This window comes from Budorcas taxicolor, chromosome 12, assembly GCF_023091745.1.
Source record: "Budorcas taxicolor isolate Tak-1 chromosome 12, Takin1.1, whole genome shotgun sequence".
Lineage (NCBI taxonomy): Eukaryota > Metazoa > Chordata > Mammalia > Artiodactyla > Bovidae > Budorcas > Budorcas taxicolor.
Window position 1 is genome coordinate 23415126 of NC_068921.1, and position 14035 is coordinate 23429160.

A 14035-nucleotide genomic window follows, 5' to 3' on the forward strand; every position below is an offset into this window, starting at 1 on the left:
GTAAAAAATTAGCATTTACTTTGGTTACTGAGATGGTAGCTCAAAGATCAGGTTCCTAACTCTGTCTTATCTATGTCTAAGGTTATTTTACTTTTCTGTTATTTTAGCTTTCTGTCTTGTAGTTTATCTATTTTTGAATTCTCAATTAGAGCTAATAAAAATAAGGTCTAAATATAATCAGCATATCAATCAAGTATTTGATCATAATAAGTTATGAAATATAAACATGGAATAGTTAACCTTAGTTAAAAAACCATTTTTTATTTTCAGAAGGTACTACAGAACATCTTATTTAGGTGTGTGATTGCCTGCTGGTTAAAGCAACATATTTCAGATATGTTTTTGTCCAACACACATCACCCATTCCTATCCCTGGCAAAGAGAGCAATCTTTTATTCTCAAAGACATATTTTGCTTTTAGTGTATTATTTTTCAGACGGTGGGGTGCATACTAATGTTGACACCTTCATATATGTCTAAAGTATTTAAGAAACAGAACTTTCTCTTAATCTTTAGGCATGACATCCATGAAGACTGGGAATAGGGGAGACAGTTCAGTATTATCTCTTTGTTTTCATATCTAATGCTCTTCTAATTTTGTATCTATTTACCTCTGAATATGGAACTATAATTAAGTACACGTCTTTAGTTTATTTTTAAAAATCTCTGTATCTCATTGTGTTTCCTTTTGTATTTTTCTTGTCCTCTGCTTCTACATCTTTATTCTCATCTGTCTGTTTGATTTGAATTTTCTCTAAAGAAATGACTAATTTGGCTAAACAAATGTTTATTGGACACAGACCACATTCAAAGCACTCTACTGGTTCTATGCCATTTAAAAAGTGAAAACTCAGAGGGAGAGGGAGAGGGTGGGATGATTTGGGAGAATGGCATTCTATCATGTATACTATCATGTAAGAATTGAATCGCCAGTCTACATCTGACGCAGGATACAGCATGCTTGGGGCTGGTGCGTGGGGATGACCCACAGAGATGTTATGGGGAGGGCGGTGGGAGGGGGGTTCATGTTTGCAAACACATGTAAGAATTAAAGATTTTAAAATTAAAAAAATAAATAAATAAAAAGTGAAAACTTAAGGGTGACTTTTAAAATGGAATGGCCACTGCTTGCTTTGTGTGATAAGCGTGTGATGAGCGTGTGATGTGTGTCATATGTGTGCATGTGTGTATGAATGAGAAAGAGGTAAATTGTAGTATTGGTTATTTTTTTTGAAGTATTTTCATTTATTTATTATTGGGCTGCACTGGGTCTTAGTTGCAGATCTCACGGTTTCAGCACGTGGGATCTAGTTCCCTGACCAGTTTGATAACTGGATCTCTTGCATTGGGAGCATGGAGTCTTAGCCATTGGGCCACCAGGGAAGTCCTTTACTGGTCCTTTAAATGAGACAAAGAGAAGGAAATTTCATATCTTATGCTTGTCCTAAGTTTCACGATCAACTTTTTGCACATGTAGATTCCAGAGTCAAAGGCAAGCACATGTCAACTAGGACAGATTGTATAATGAAAGGTAGAAAAAGTCTTTGGGGCTCAAGTACTTATGGGGATGTTTGTTTAAAATGAAGAGGGAGCTAAGCCAGAGATCCACACCTGCATGATACTTAAATGTCACTAGATTCTGAAAGCGTGGCCAGCAAGATTATTCCTGTTGTGCAGATGACGTCATGGGATTCAGCAATGGTAGATTTGCCAACTATAGATAGAACCCGTTCGGGCAAAAAAAAAGGCATTCAAAGTTAGAGTTCTTGACCTACATGTTTATAGCTTAGCTTTCGATTTGTGGCCCCGGGGTGCCTTTTCTCAAAATAGTAAACAGCGTGTAAATTTACCTACTATATAGCAATAACGTCAGGAAAAAAGTACATTCAATCAGACTGCTTCAACAGAAGTGAAGTATTTGGACTTTAAGGTATTTTGTCATAAGAAGTTTAAAATTGTAGAATAATCAAAAAGAATCATTGAAGGAAACTGCTCACCATCGGCTGAGGGAGGGTCTGTTTTCTGCGATGTCACGGTGACGCTGGAAGCCTGGGACAGGTCAGTGCCACTCCTCCACACCCGCACCTCCACCGAGCCCGCACTCTCATCCACAGAGTACTCGACGTCTCCAAAGTAGAAGACGGGCTCTGTGAAGGAGGAAACAGAAACCGCTTCTGTGACGTTTGCTTTTCCACATCAAACTCTACATACGTAATTACAAAGAACAGTTAGCCTCATCTCATAGACATCCTTATAAGCTCATATTATTTCCTTTTAGCAAGATAACACCTCTATATTTGATTAATTTATTTTGGCCATGCCATGCGGAACGAGAGTCCTAGAACCCTGACCAGGGACCAAACCAGTGCCCTCTGCTTTGGGAGCACTGCGTCTTAGCCACTGGACCACCAGGGAGGTCCTGATGACATCTCTTTAATGTCTAGACTTATACAGGGCTTCAGATCAAAATGTCTCTGTTGAAAAACAAAAATACACACAGTAAAGTGTCTAATGAAACTTTTTTTATTTTTTGTTTTTGGTTTTTTTTGGCCGTGTCTTGCAGCTTGCTGGAGCTTAATTCCCAGACCAGGGGTCGAATCAGTGGCCCCTGCAGTGGAAGCTCCGAGTCTTAACCACTGGACTGCCAGGGAAGTCCCTCTAATGGAACATTCTTATTTTGAGGCATATGAGTTACTTTGTCCCCTGTACGTGGAATTATGAATGGTTCCTAAATGCATTTCCTAAACGTTTAGCTGGTAAAACAGCAACAAAATGAAACAAAACAAATAAGACTGAAATTTTATAAATTTGGCCCAACTGGTCAACATGTGTCCTACTGAGTTATCACTTTGGAGACTATTTGCATAATGACATCTTCTAGTCCAATGAAAGTGAAAGTCGCTCAGCCCTGTTTCTTTGTGAACCCATGGACTATATAGTCCATGCAATTCTCCAGGCCAAAGTACTGGAGTGGGTAAGTGTTCCCTTCTCCAGGGCATCTTCCCAACCCAGGGATCAAACTCAGGTCTCCCGCATTGCAGGCAGATTCTTTACTTGCTGAGCCACCAGGGAAGCCCCAGAATACTGGAGTGGGTAGCCTGTCCCTTCTCCAGAGGATCTTCCTGACCCAGGAATTGAATTGGGGTCTCAGCAATACAAGAACCATGAACCATGAACTTCCAGATGTTCAAGCTGGTTTTAGAAAAGGCAGAGAAACCAGAAATCAAATTGTCAACATTCACTGGATCATCGAAAAAGCAAGAGAGTTCCAGAAAAACATCTATTTCTGCTCTATTGACTATGCCAAAGCCTTTGACTGTGTGGATCACAATAAAATGTGGAAAATTCTGAAAGAGATGGGAATACCAGATCACCTAACCTGCTTCTTTAAGAAACCTGTATGCAGGTCAGGAAGCAACAGTAAGAACTGGACATGGAACAACAGACTGGTTCCAAATAGGAAAAGGAGTACATCAAGGCTGTATATTGTCATCCTGCTCATTTAACTTACATGCAGAGTACATCATGAGAAATGCTGGGGTGGATGAAGCACAAGCTGGAATCAAGATTGCCGGGAGAAATATCAATAACCTCAGATATGCAGATGACACCACCCTCATGGCAGAAAGTGAAGAAGAACTAAAGAGCCTCTTGATGAAGGTGAAAGAGGAGAGTGAAAAAGTTGGCTTAAAGCTTAACATTCAGAAAACTAAGATCATGGCATCTGGTCCCATCACTTCATGGGAAATAGATGGAGAAACAGTGGAAACAGTGGCTGACTTTATTTTGGGAGCTCCAAAATCACTGCAGATGGTGATTGCAGCCATGAAATTAAAAGACGCTTACTCCTTGGAAGGAAAGTTATGACCAACCTAGATAGCATATTCAGAAGCAGAGACATTACTTTGCCAACAAAGGTCCATCTAGTCAAGGCTATGGTTTTTCCAGTGGTCATGTATGGATGTGAGAGTTGGACTATAAAGAAAGCTGAGTGCAGAAGAATTTATGTCTTGAACTGTGGTGTTGGAGAAGACTCTTGAGAGTCCCTTGGACAGCAAGGAGATCCAACCTGTCAATCTTAAAGGAAATCAGTCCTGAATACTCATTGGAAGGACTGACTCTGAAGCTGAAACTCCAATCCTTTGGCTACCTGATGTGAAGAACTGACTCATTGGAAAAGACCTTGATGCTGGGAAAGATTGAAGGCAGGAGGAGAAGGGGATGACAGAGGATGAGATGGTTGGATGGCATCACCGACTCAATGGACATAAGTTTGAGTAAACTCCGGGAGTTGGTGATGGACAGGGAGGCCTGGTGTGCTGCAGTTCATGGGTTTGCAAAGAGTCAGACACGATTGAGAGTCTGAACTGAACTGATAAGGTTTTGAGGGAACTCTATACCAACGGAGGTTCCACTAGAAAAATAATCTCATACCAAGGAGTTTACATTTGTCTTAAACATGGATGAAAATTGTGTGACTCAGGTCATTAAAATAGACACTTACATTGGAGACTTTATATTTTTTTCCAGTACTGGTGATGAATTCCCCTTGTGACTAGCAGTTTACCTTGCAAAACAGCTGTAAGTCTGAGGGACTGCAGTTAGCTGACTAATGAAGAAAGTAGAGAGATGATTTGTGAGCTTACTTTAAAAAATCCCCAGACTTATTCTGAAATATTTATAGGCTCATGGGAAAAGGCAGAAATAGCATATAAAGCATATACTTTACCCACTGTGAGCTATTTTATAAGCAACCATTAACAAAGATAAATTAATTGCATACATTCACATAATAAGGCAAACAGCCTTTGGCTCAAGACATTTTAGTTATCTGTGTTTGGTTTTACAAGATTCCAAAGGACTAAGTCTAAAAGGTCACACAATTCACACTCACATCAGTGTTTCCTAAAAGGCAGGGCCATTCAGGAAATGACTATCCCATTTCAGAGCGTCTAATTGAATTACCAAACACAAAAATCAGACAAAACTCTACAATCGTGGCTCACAGCCACACAGGAAAGCCAGTTTGGGGCACTGCTCAAGTGGAGTAAAGGTTCTTTATTTTCCTGTCCACAAATTAAATCATCTTCATTGAAACTGGTGTTTTCTTTGTTTCTTCCTAAGGGGTGTATAAAAAAAAGCATAGAGCTCCTTAGACTCTTGAATAATACACAACCAACCTTGGACATTTTGCCTGCACGCTTTGGTTCACGAAACAATAAATCTGCCCATAGCATACTTTCACTGGCTTCTCATCCTTTAGACCTGGAGGGTGCCTGGGCATGTCAGGGGATGTGTGTGGATGAAGGTGTTAATCTTATTCACCTCAGCTAAGGTGGACCTCAAATACAAGCCAATAAATTCCTTACATTTCTCACACCTGAGTAGGGGGCAAAGGTGAAGACAGAACCCTGAAAATGCTTACTTGGACCAGACAGCTGCACCAAGCACATCTGTATGTCTTTTAAAAGGCTTTCATTAACATAATCACGGCAGAGGCCCGATCATTGGCATCCAGCAAGTAATCTAAGCCTCTTTACATTCTTGACAAACCACATCATTGTGCAGATTAGAGTTATGGGGGAGATCTGGGAAGTGCAGTAAGGAAGACCTCCTATTTAAGAACGATCCCTCCTGTCCTGTCTCTCTATGCCTCCCAGACACATACTAGAGGTAGAACAGAATAAAATCATGTGAGGGAAGGTGATCATTAATCACCACATGGGCTCCACAGAGCCAAAGCTTTGTTCTGCCTGTGTGTGTTCAGACTCACTCTGTCAACTGTAGATCACGTGTTTTTATGGTATCGCTCAATGTGCATTTCAATAAGAAAAAATGTTTTACATAGTACTCTGAAAAATTTTAATCCTAATTGCTGTTAAGAATGAAGAGTAATGATAACAGTTACCATATGTAGGACATTTATTATGTGTCTGACCTATGTTCTTTGTGTGTGTGTGAGAGAGAGAGAAAACAAGAGAGAAGAAGAAAAGAGAGACAGGTGGGAGGTAACGGTGCATGTAACAATACATAGTAAGTTTTATGGGAATAATGCAAACATTATCATATCGCCATTGTGTAGCAGGTAGTTACCGCCAGCAGAAAGAAAGAGGGAACATGGAAGGAGGATTTTAATCCTCAATCTCTCAACTTTACTACCGCAGGTAATAGAAGGCATTAAGAAAGAATTTTCTTTCCTTAAGATGGACTTTGGCATATCTATGGATTTGAGTTATTTACGTAATTTCTCTTCTTCTCTGCTCTACTCATGATGACTGGAAAATCGATCTACCAATCAATTTGAAATCTTTGTGATTAAAGTATAAAGTGACTATAATGAAATTAAAACACAACTGAATAGTTTTAGAAGAGAAATAACTCTTGTTAACTGCCTAGTTTCAATTTCTCAATACCTCATCATCCATCTCTAAAACTTAAATACTATTTATAATTGTCATCATTTGGACAGAATCTCAGGTAATATGAAGGACTTAAACATTCTCAAGCAATGAGTTGAGCTATAAATAATCACTCAAAATAACTGGCAAGAGGTTACTGGACATTTTAATACACAGATTATAATCAAGTGAAAGGAAGAGAGAATAGATGCATGAAAACGGTCAACAGCTGAAAGACATCTGGGCAAAATCCAAAAAAATTGCTTGTTCTTGCAAATTATTATAATTTATAAATAAGATTTCAACTCACCTATTTTTGGTTAGTGCTTGTTTGTTTTTATATGGGCACTTGGTTTCTCTAAAAAGTTAAGTAAACCGTAGACCTTTGTCTATTAGTTTTATTAATATTCACATTACAACTTCAAGCAAATCAGAAAAAAAGACCCATTTAATTTTGTGAACAAAAAAATTTTTTTTGGTCGTGCCCTATGGTACGGATCTTAGTTCTCCAACCAGGGACTGAATCCATGCCCCCTGCATTGGAAGCAGAGTCTTAACCACTGGACCACTGGGAAAGTCCCTAGAGTCAGATCTTAAATACACGCTGTGTCTTGTAAGTTTACAGTCTTAGCAGAGAAAAGTCAGCAGCTGCTATTACTACCCGGAATGAGAGAACGATCAATTAAAGTCGTGTATGCCACAGCCCACACCCACAAAATGCCACAAAACCGTCATTCTTCACCACTCCATCATCCACAGAAAACACGGCAGAACGCATGTTTATTCCCTCTGGAAACAAAAGATAAGTTATATCCAAATAGTGTGTGAGCACCACAAGGAAAGTTTTAAATTGGCCACATGACATAGTGTGAAATTAGGGGAAGCCAAACTTTACTCTCTGTATCCTTTGTGGTCTTAACACTTCTAAATAAAGGGCACAGATCAAGGCATTGACTACAGAAAAGTCTGTTTTAGTTCATTAAACATTAATATGCCTTTCAAGGTTGGAGAGACTTTCAACACAAACAACACAGATAGGATCACGTCTATTTCTTACAAACAAAGCTGATGAGGACGGCTCAGCAAGTCACACAACACACACACCTGCAGTGAAGACAAAGGGAAAATAACTCAAGTCTTTCCCCACAGGGAAAAAGTGAACTTTTTCCCCTTGCTGAGTCTGTGGTGTCTAGATTGATGTTTACAATTACTTTGTGTCTCAGGAGATGAAAGGAAGAGGTGCCTGGAGTAATTGCTATCTGGAGCCAAATCTTATTTACTCACGTGTACCTGGACTATCAGTCAAGTAGGCGTTGTAGCTCTAAGATGTTTGCTTAGAACTGAATGAAAAAAAAAAAAAAACCCCAAAACTTTTATGCCGTCTTTTTGTTCAGTGCTGCAAACAATACAAAAGAACCTCCCTAAATTATTACCAACTCAGATCTCTCTTCTGAGCTTTGGACCTTGATAACCAGCTGCCTACACAGTCCCATGCCATGGGCACCTCCAGGCAAACTCGCAGTAGACACACCACCACTGCCCCGCCCCTGGTTTCTTTCTCTGTTTATGGCCACTACCCTAGATGCAGTCAGCATCAGCCACCATTGAACCCCTCTAGCAGCCACTCAGCCAGGTTCTTAACCAGAAGCCATCCACCAAAGAAAATCTCATCATGGTAATGCCTTTGCAGAAAGCCTGTCAAGTGTTTCAGTGCTCTTAGGATTGAAAGCAGGCTTTTTTATTTTAAATATTTTATTTTATATTGGCATATAGCTGGAAGAAATACCAACAACCTCAGATATGCAGGTGATAACACTCTGACGGCAGAAACTGAAGAGGAACTAAAGAGCCTCCTGATGAGGGTGAAAGAGGAGAGAGCTGGCTTAAAACTCAACACTCAAAAAACTCAAGATCATGGCATCCAGTCCCATCATTTCATGTTAATAGATGGGGGAAAAATGGAAGCAGTGATGAATTTTCTTTTCTTGCCCTCCAAAATCACTGTGAACCATGACTGTGGAGTCATGAAATTAAAAGATCCTTGCTCCTTGTAAGGAAAGCTATGACAAACCTAGACAGAGTATTAAAAAAACAGAGACGTTACTTTGCCGACAAAGATCCATCCAGTCAAAGCGATGGTTTTTCGAATGATCGTGTATGGATGTGAGAGTTGGGCCATAAAGAAGGTTGAATGCTAAAGAATTGATGCTTTCGAACAGTGGTGCTGGAGAAGACTCTTGAGAGCCCTTTGGACAGCAAGGAGATCAAACCAGTTAATACCAAAGGAAATCAACCGTGAATATTCTTTGGAAGGACTGAGGCTGAAGCTGAAGCTCCAGTACTTTGGCCACCTGATGCGAAGAACTGACTCACTGGAAAAGACCCTGATGCAGGGAAAGGAGAAGGGGCGGCAGAGGATGAAATGATTAGAGAGCATCATCGACTCAATGGGCATGAATTTGAGCAAACTCCGGAAGACAGTGACGGACAGGAAAGCCGGGCGTGCTGCAGTCCACAGGGTCGCAGAGTCGGACACAACTTAGTGACTGATCAATAGCCGGTTAACAATGCTGTGATAGTTTCAGGTGGACAGCAGAGAGACTCAACCATGCATATACACATGTCCATTCTCTGCCAAACTCCTCTCCCATCCAGGCTGCCACCCAACACTGAGCAGAGTTCCCTGTGCTATATAATAGGATCTTGCTGGTTATTCATTTTACATACAGCAGTGGTCCATCCCAAACTCCCTAACCATCTTTCTATTAATTGAAAATGCTGGTTTGTAAAACACCAAACATTTGGTTTTAAAAACATTTGCCTTTTAAACTGCCTTTCGGCCTCCTTTCTATCCAATAATCCAGTGTCTTGAATGTCAAATGTGGCAAGCCCAGTCTTCACTATGGCATCACCATTGCCTTGAACACTCTTCCCTCCTCCTCATCGGGATAACTCTTGCTCCTCTCGGGTTTCAGTTGAGAAGTCACTTGTGCCAGGGAGTCTCCTGTCTTCTCCATCAGAGCCCTGCCTCCCTCCAGCCCCTGCAGGTTTGCATCTCCCATAGGCTCTGAGCTCTCTAAAGGGGAGGAATTCAACCTCCTTTGTTCACTGATGTTTTCCTAACAATGCCTGGCCATAGATTGCTCAGTTAACATTTGTGGAATGAATGAACATCCTGTAAAATAGGACCATTGATTTGCCAGGCAAATGAACAAATACAGGAAGTCCCCTACATACGAACCTTCAAGTTGAGAACTTTCAAAGGTGCGAACATGCATTCGTATGTCCAAACACAAAAGTTAGCTCACATGTCTGAATTATCAAGTGTGCACATCCTCTACAAGTGGTTGCGCTTTTGTGTACTTTCTTATACAGTACTATGTACAGCGGGCTTTCCAGGTTGCTCAGTGGTAATGAATCAGCCTGCCAGTGCAGGAGATACAGGTTCAATCCCTGCACGCACACACGTACTGTATAGAGTACAGTAATACAATATCTTCATTTTGAACCCAGAATGTCCTGAAGCAGGTGTAAAAGCAGCAGTAATGTAGCTGATACTACTGTACTATAAGATTAAAAATGTTTTCTTCTGGGAATAGAACTGCCATATGACCCAGTATGCCCACTGCTGGGCATACACACCAAGGAAACCAGAATTGAAAGAGACACGTGTACCCCAATGTTCATTGCAGCACTGTTTATAATAGCCAGGACACGGAAGCAACCTAGATGCCCATCAGCAGATGAATGGATAAGCAAGCTGTGGTACATATACACAATGGAGTATTACTCAGCCATTAAAAAGAATACATTTGAGTCAGTTCTAATGAGGTGGATGAAACTGGAGCCTATTATACAGGGTGAAGTAAGCCAGAAAGAAAAACAATATAGTATACTAACGCATATATATGGAATTTAGGAAGATGGTAATGACAATCCTATATGCGAGACAGCGAAAGAGACACAGATGTATAGAACAGTTTTTGGACTCTGTAGGAGAAAGCAAGGGTGGAAAAATAAATAAATAAAAATGCTGTCTTAATTTTTTGTGTTTGTGTTTTGTATATATTATTAACTTATTATAGCACAGTTACAGTTATAAACCTATTATAGTACTATATGGCAAATTGTGTTCGTTGGGTGAAAAGTGTTATTTGCTCAGTCATGTCTGACTCTTTGGGACACCATGGACTGTAGCCCACCAGGCTCCTCTGTCCACAGAATTTTCCAGGCAAGAAAAATTTTCAGGGTTGCCATTTCCTTCTCCAGAGGATCTTCCTAACCCAGGGGTTGAACCCATGTTTCCTGCATTGCAAGTGACTTCTTTACCATCTGAGCCATCACTGCTTACCAAGGTTAACTTTGCTGGACTTAGGAACAAACTGGACTCACCAGTGTGCTGTCAGAATGGAATCGTTCGTATGTAGGGAACTGACTGTGTGTCTTTGTGGTGGGTGAGTTAGAAGACCACAGTCCTTAGCAGCAGGCAGTGGGGGTTATAAAGCCTCAGGAGGATGAAGAAGTTGTCTTTGCACTAAAATGACCGTGGAGGGCAGCCATTTGAATCTGGAGCAAGCCCACAGGGGCGAGGGAAAGCCACCACCATGAACTCCAAGAGATTTTTTAACTTTCACTTTTAAAATATTTAGCCTGCAGGCTTTTCCAGGGTAGATGTGCATCAGATTTATCCAAGGAGATTTAAAGGTACTGAGGCTCGGTCTCACCTCCCATTTATCGAATCAGAATTTCCGGTGGGTGACCCCTAGGCACCAGCACTGTCTCTTTTTCTTTCTCATTTTTCAGTGGACTATATTTTTTAGAGTAGTTTTCAGTTCACAGCAAAATTGTGCAGAAGGTACAGAGATTTACATATACCCCCCGTTCCATCCATGCATCGCACCAGTGTTTTTGAAAACCTCTACAGGTCTCAGCAATGTGCAGTTGTTTTTGCTTATGTCAGTGTTTTAGCAAACAGTGATTCGTGGTTAGATACAACACTATCTTACTTCATCCTTACAGCCACCCTATGAGGTATGTGAGTCCTGTTTTCACAGACAAGGAAACTAAGGATTAGGGAAATAAAGAGATCTGCCTAAAATCACACATCAGGGAAATAGTGGATTACGATCCATACCAAGAAAAAGTGTGTGTCCTTGTGTGTATGCTCAGTTGATTCAGTCCTGTTCGACTCTTTGCGACCCCATGGACTGTAGCCCGCCAAGCTCCTCCATCCATGGAATCCTTCAGGCAAGAATCCTGGAGTGGGTTGCCATGCCCTCCTCCAGGGGATCTTCCTGACCCAGGGATCAACCCCATGTCTTTGTCTCTTGCATTGACAGGTGGATTCTTTACCACGAAGACACCTGGGAAGCCCTGTGTGCCCTTAAGCTAACTAACTTTAGGGCAAGAGAGAGGTCATAATACAAAAGGTGGTCACAAGATTTTAATGAACATAACGTTCACCCCACAATTCAATAAATGGGAGTTTATCATACAGAAATGTTAACATAAATGTACAAAGATACATACACAGGTGCATGTCGTACTTCATTTATACTAGGGCACAACCGAAAACAAGCGCAAAATCCCCCAGAAGGAGTCTGATTGTATTAAGTTCATTCATAAACTGAAATACCAGGCTAGGAAGTTGATTTTTTTCCTTTCCTTTTTTAAAGGTATATATGTATATATAAAAGCTAGTAAGACATTGATGTCTGGTTAAAGACAGTTTTGTGATTTTATACCCTCTACTTGGCTTCATCAGCAGTAATGAGAGATTAAAAATGAAAGACAGCATGACATTTCTTTTTGGTAGATTTGAAGATGTTCACTCATCATTATTACACTTGATAAGGAATGGGACAGCTGTGCTCAAAAGAAGGTAAGCATTTCTGTGAACTAAAAATGTAACGGAACAACAGGACTTCATAGTGGTGAGTGGAGCCAAAAGTAAATGCTTCTGCTGGTATTTTAAGGATGTGAACCAATACTGGAATCAAAGAAACCAGATGAAAACAGAATTCAAGGGCAAAATATAGATATTTTCAGTGATCAAAGACAAAGGTTTTACTCACCTATAGATACACACTGGGAAATTGCTAAAAGTACAGAAAAAAATCAAAGAGAAGAACTGAATGAAAGAGACTTGGCTGAGCAACTGATAAAATATGCTGGTAAATCCAACTAGTTAGTGCAAGCATAAATGATCATCATAAATGATATTTTCAACTTAATGCTGAAACTGAAACTTGAAACAACAGAAAGGAAGTTACAAATGGGCCTCTAAACCCTTCCATGTCCTTGTCTTTTTGAAGACAGTAAACTTTGTCAGGCAGATAGTAAATTTTATCTTCATTAAAATTATGATTTGCCACCAATAGGACAGAGATCAGCAGAAAATAACAGTCACAACGGATACAGAAAACTTTCTTGACAAAAGAAGAAGCTGTAAAGGAAAAATCCATACAGACAGATGCCAAATAAAAAGCACAAATATATTACTTAATTAGATAAGGGAATTTCTTATTTAAAACCAACAGACTGGATTAAAGAACAAAAAGACTTATAAACATAGCTGTAAACTAAACTGGAGGAAAATAGGTAAAATAAAAGGATGCAAGAAGGCTGTATGAAGCCAATAAGGAGAAAGCAAGGTGGTGTAGAATATATATAGAATATATATCAAACTGCTGACTCGTTATTTCCGAGAGATGGGATTAGGAGGAAATTTTACCTCCTTTCCTATGCGTTTCTTCACACACTAATTTGCTACAGTTTACTTTTTTTTTTTTTCCCCCAAGCAGCATGTATTACTTTTGTCAATAGGAAGAAAAACAAAATCAGGTTAACTTCCTTCTATAAATAACACATTTTAAAAAACTAGTGTTAAATAATTTTCACTGAGCCTTTCTGTACTTTTCTTTCAAAAAATACATAAACATTCTTAAGAACGACTTCATATTTAGTCTTTAACAAGCATTTTCAAAATTCCTGTTGGAAAAATAAAGTTCAAATATAGGTTTAGTATATATCAGTTTAAAGGCATGTTTTGACATTTCTTTCCCTTGCCAACTATAACTGCCTCAGAAAGAAGAAAGAAAAGACAGGACATGTCTAAAAATGCTTATAACTTAAGGACTGAGTCTTTCCAAGATTTCAGCTGAGAATATGTGGGGAGCTTTTCTCCAGAAAAGACGATGTTATCAGAGATTCTACTGTCAATCTGGTTTTACTCCCAAACTCTGATTTCGTCATTTTCAGGGTTGCTATAAGTTTAAAATAAAATTTAAATGTCAAGGGCATTAGAGTTTTCTACCATCCAGTAGCCTCTGAAGAAGGATTCCTGAATATTATTTATTCAACAAACACTGTTGAGAACCCACCTCTAGAAGAGTGTTTTTAAGACTTTTAATATTTGTTTCATATAAACAAGGGACAGGAAGGAAAGCTGATCATAACTCACTAGTTGATTTCTCAACCCAGATTCAACGTACAATTCCCTAACCACTATTCTTTATGGCATCTAAAACCTAATATAATGATAAACACTAGGGAAATAAAAGACATTTTGCATATGTGAAGAAGATATTTACTATCTCACGTGTGTAACAGAAGAAAGATCTGAAAACAACTTAAAT

General features: G+C 39.6%; 1 protein-coding gene across 1 annotated transcript in view; it reads right to left on the reverse strand.

The window, feature by feature from the left end:
- FREM2 (FRAS1 related extracellular matrix 2) overlaps window positions 1-14035 on the reverse strand; it is a 156213-nt gene that overhangs the window by 38521 nt on the left and 103657 nt on the right. The window contains exon 7 of the mRNA XM_052649935.1: window positions 1998-2147. Coding sequence (XP_052505895.1) covers window positions 1998-2147 — 150 coding nt within the window. The remainder of the gene's footprint in view (window positions 1-1997; window positions 2148-14035) is intronic.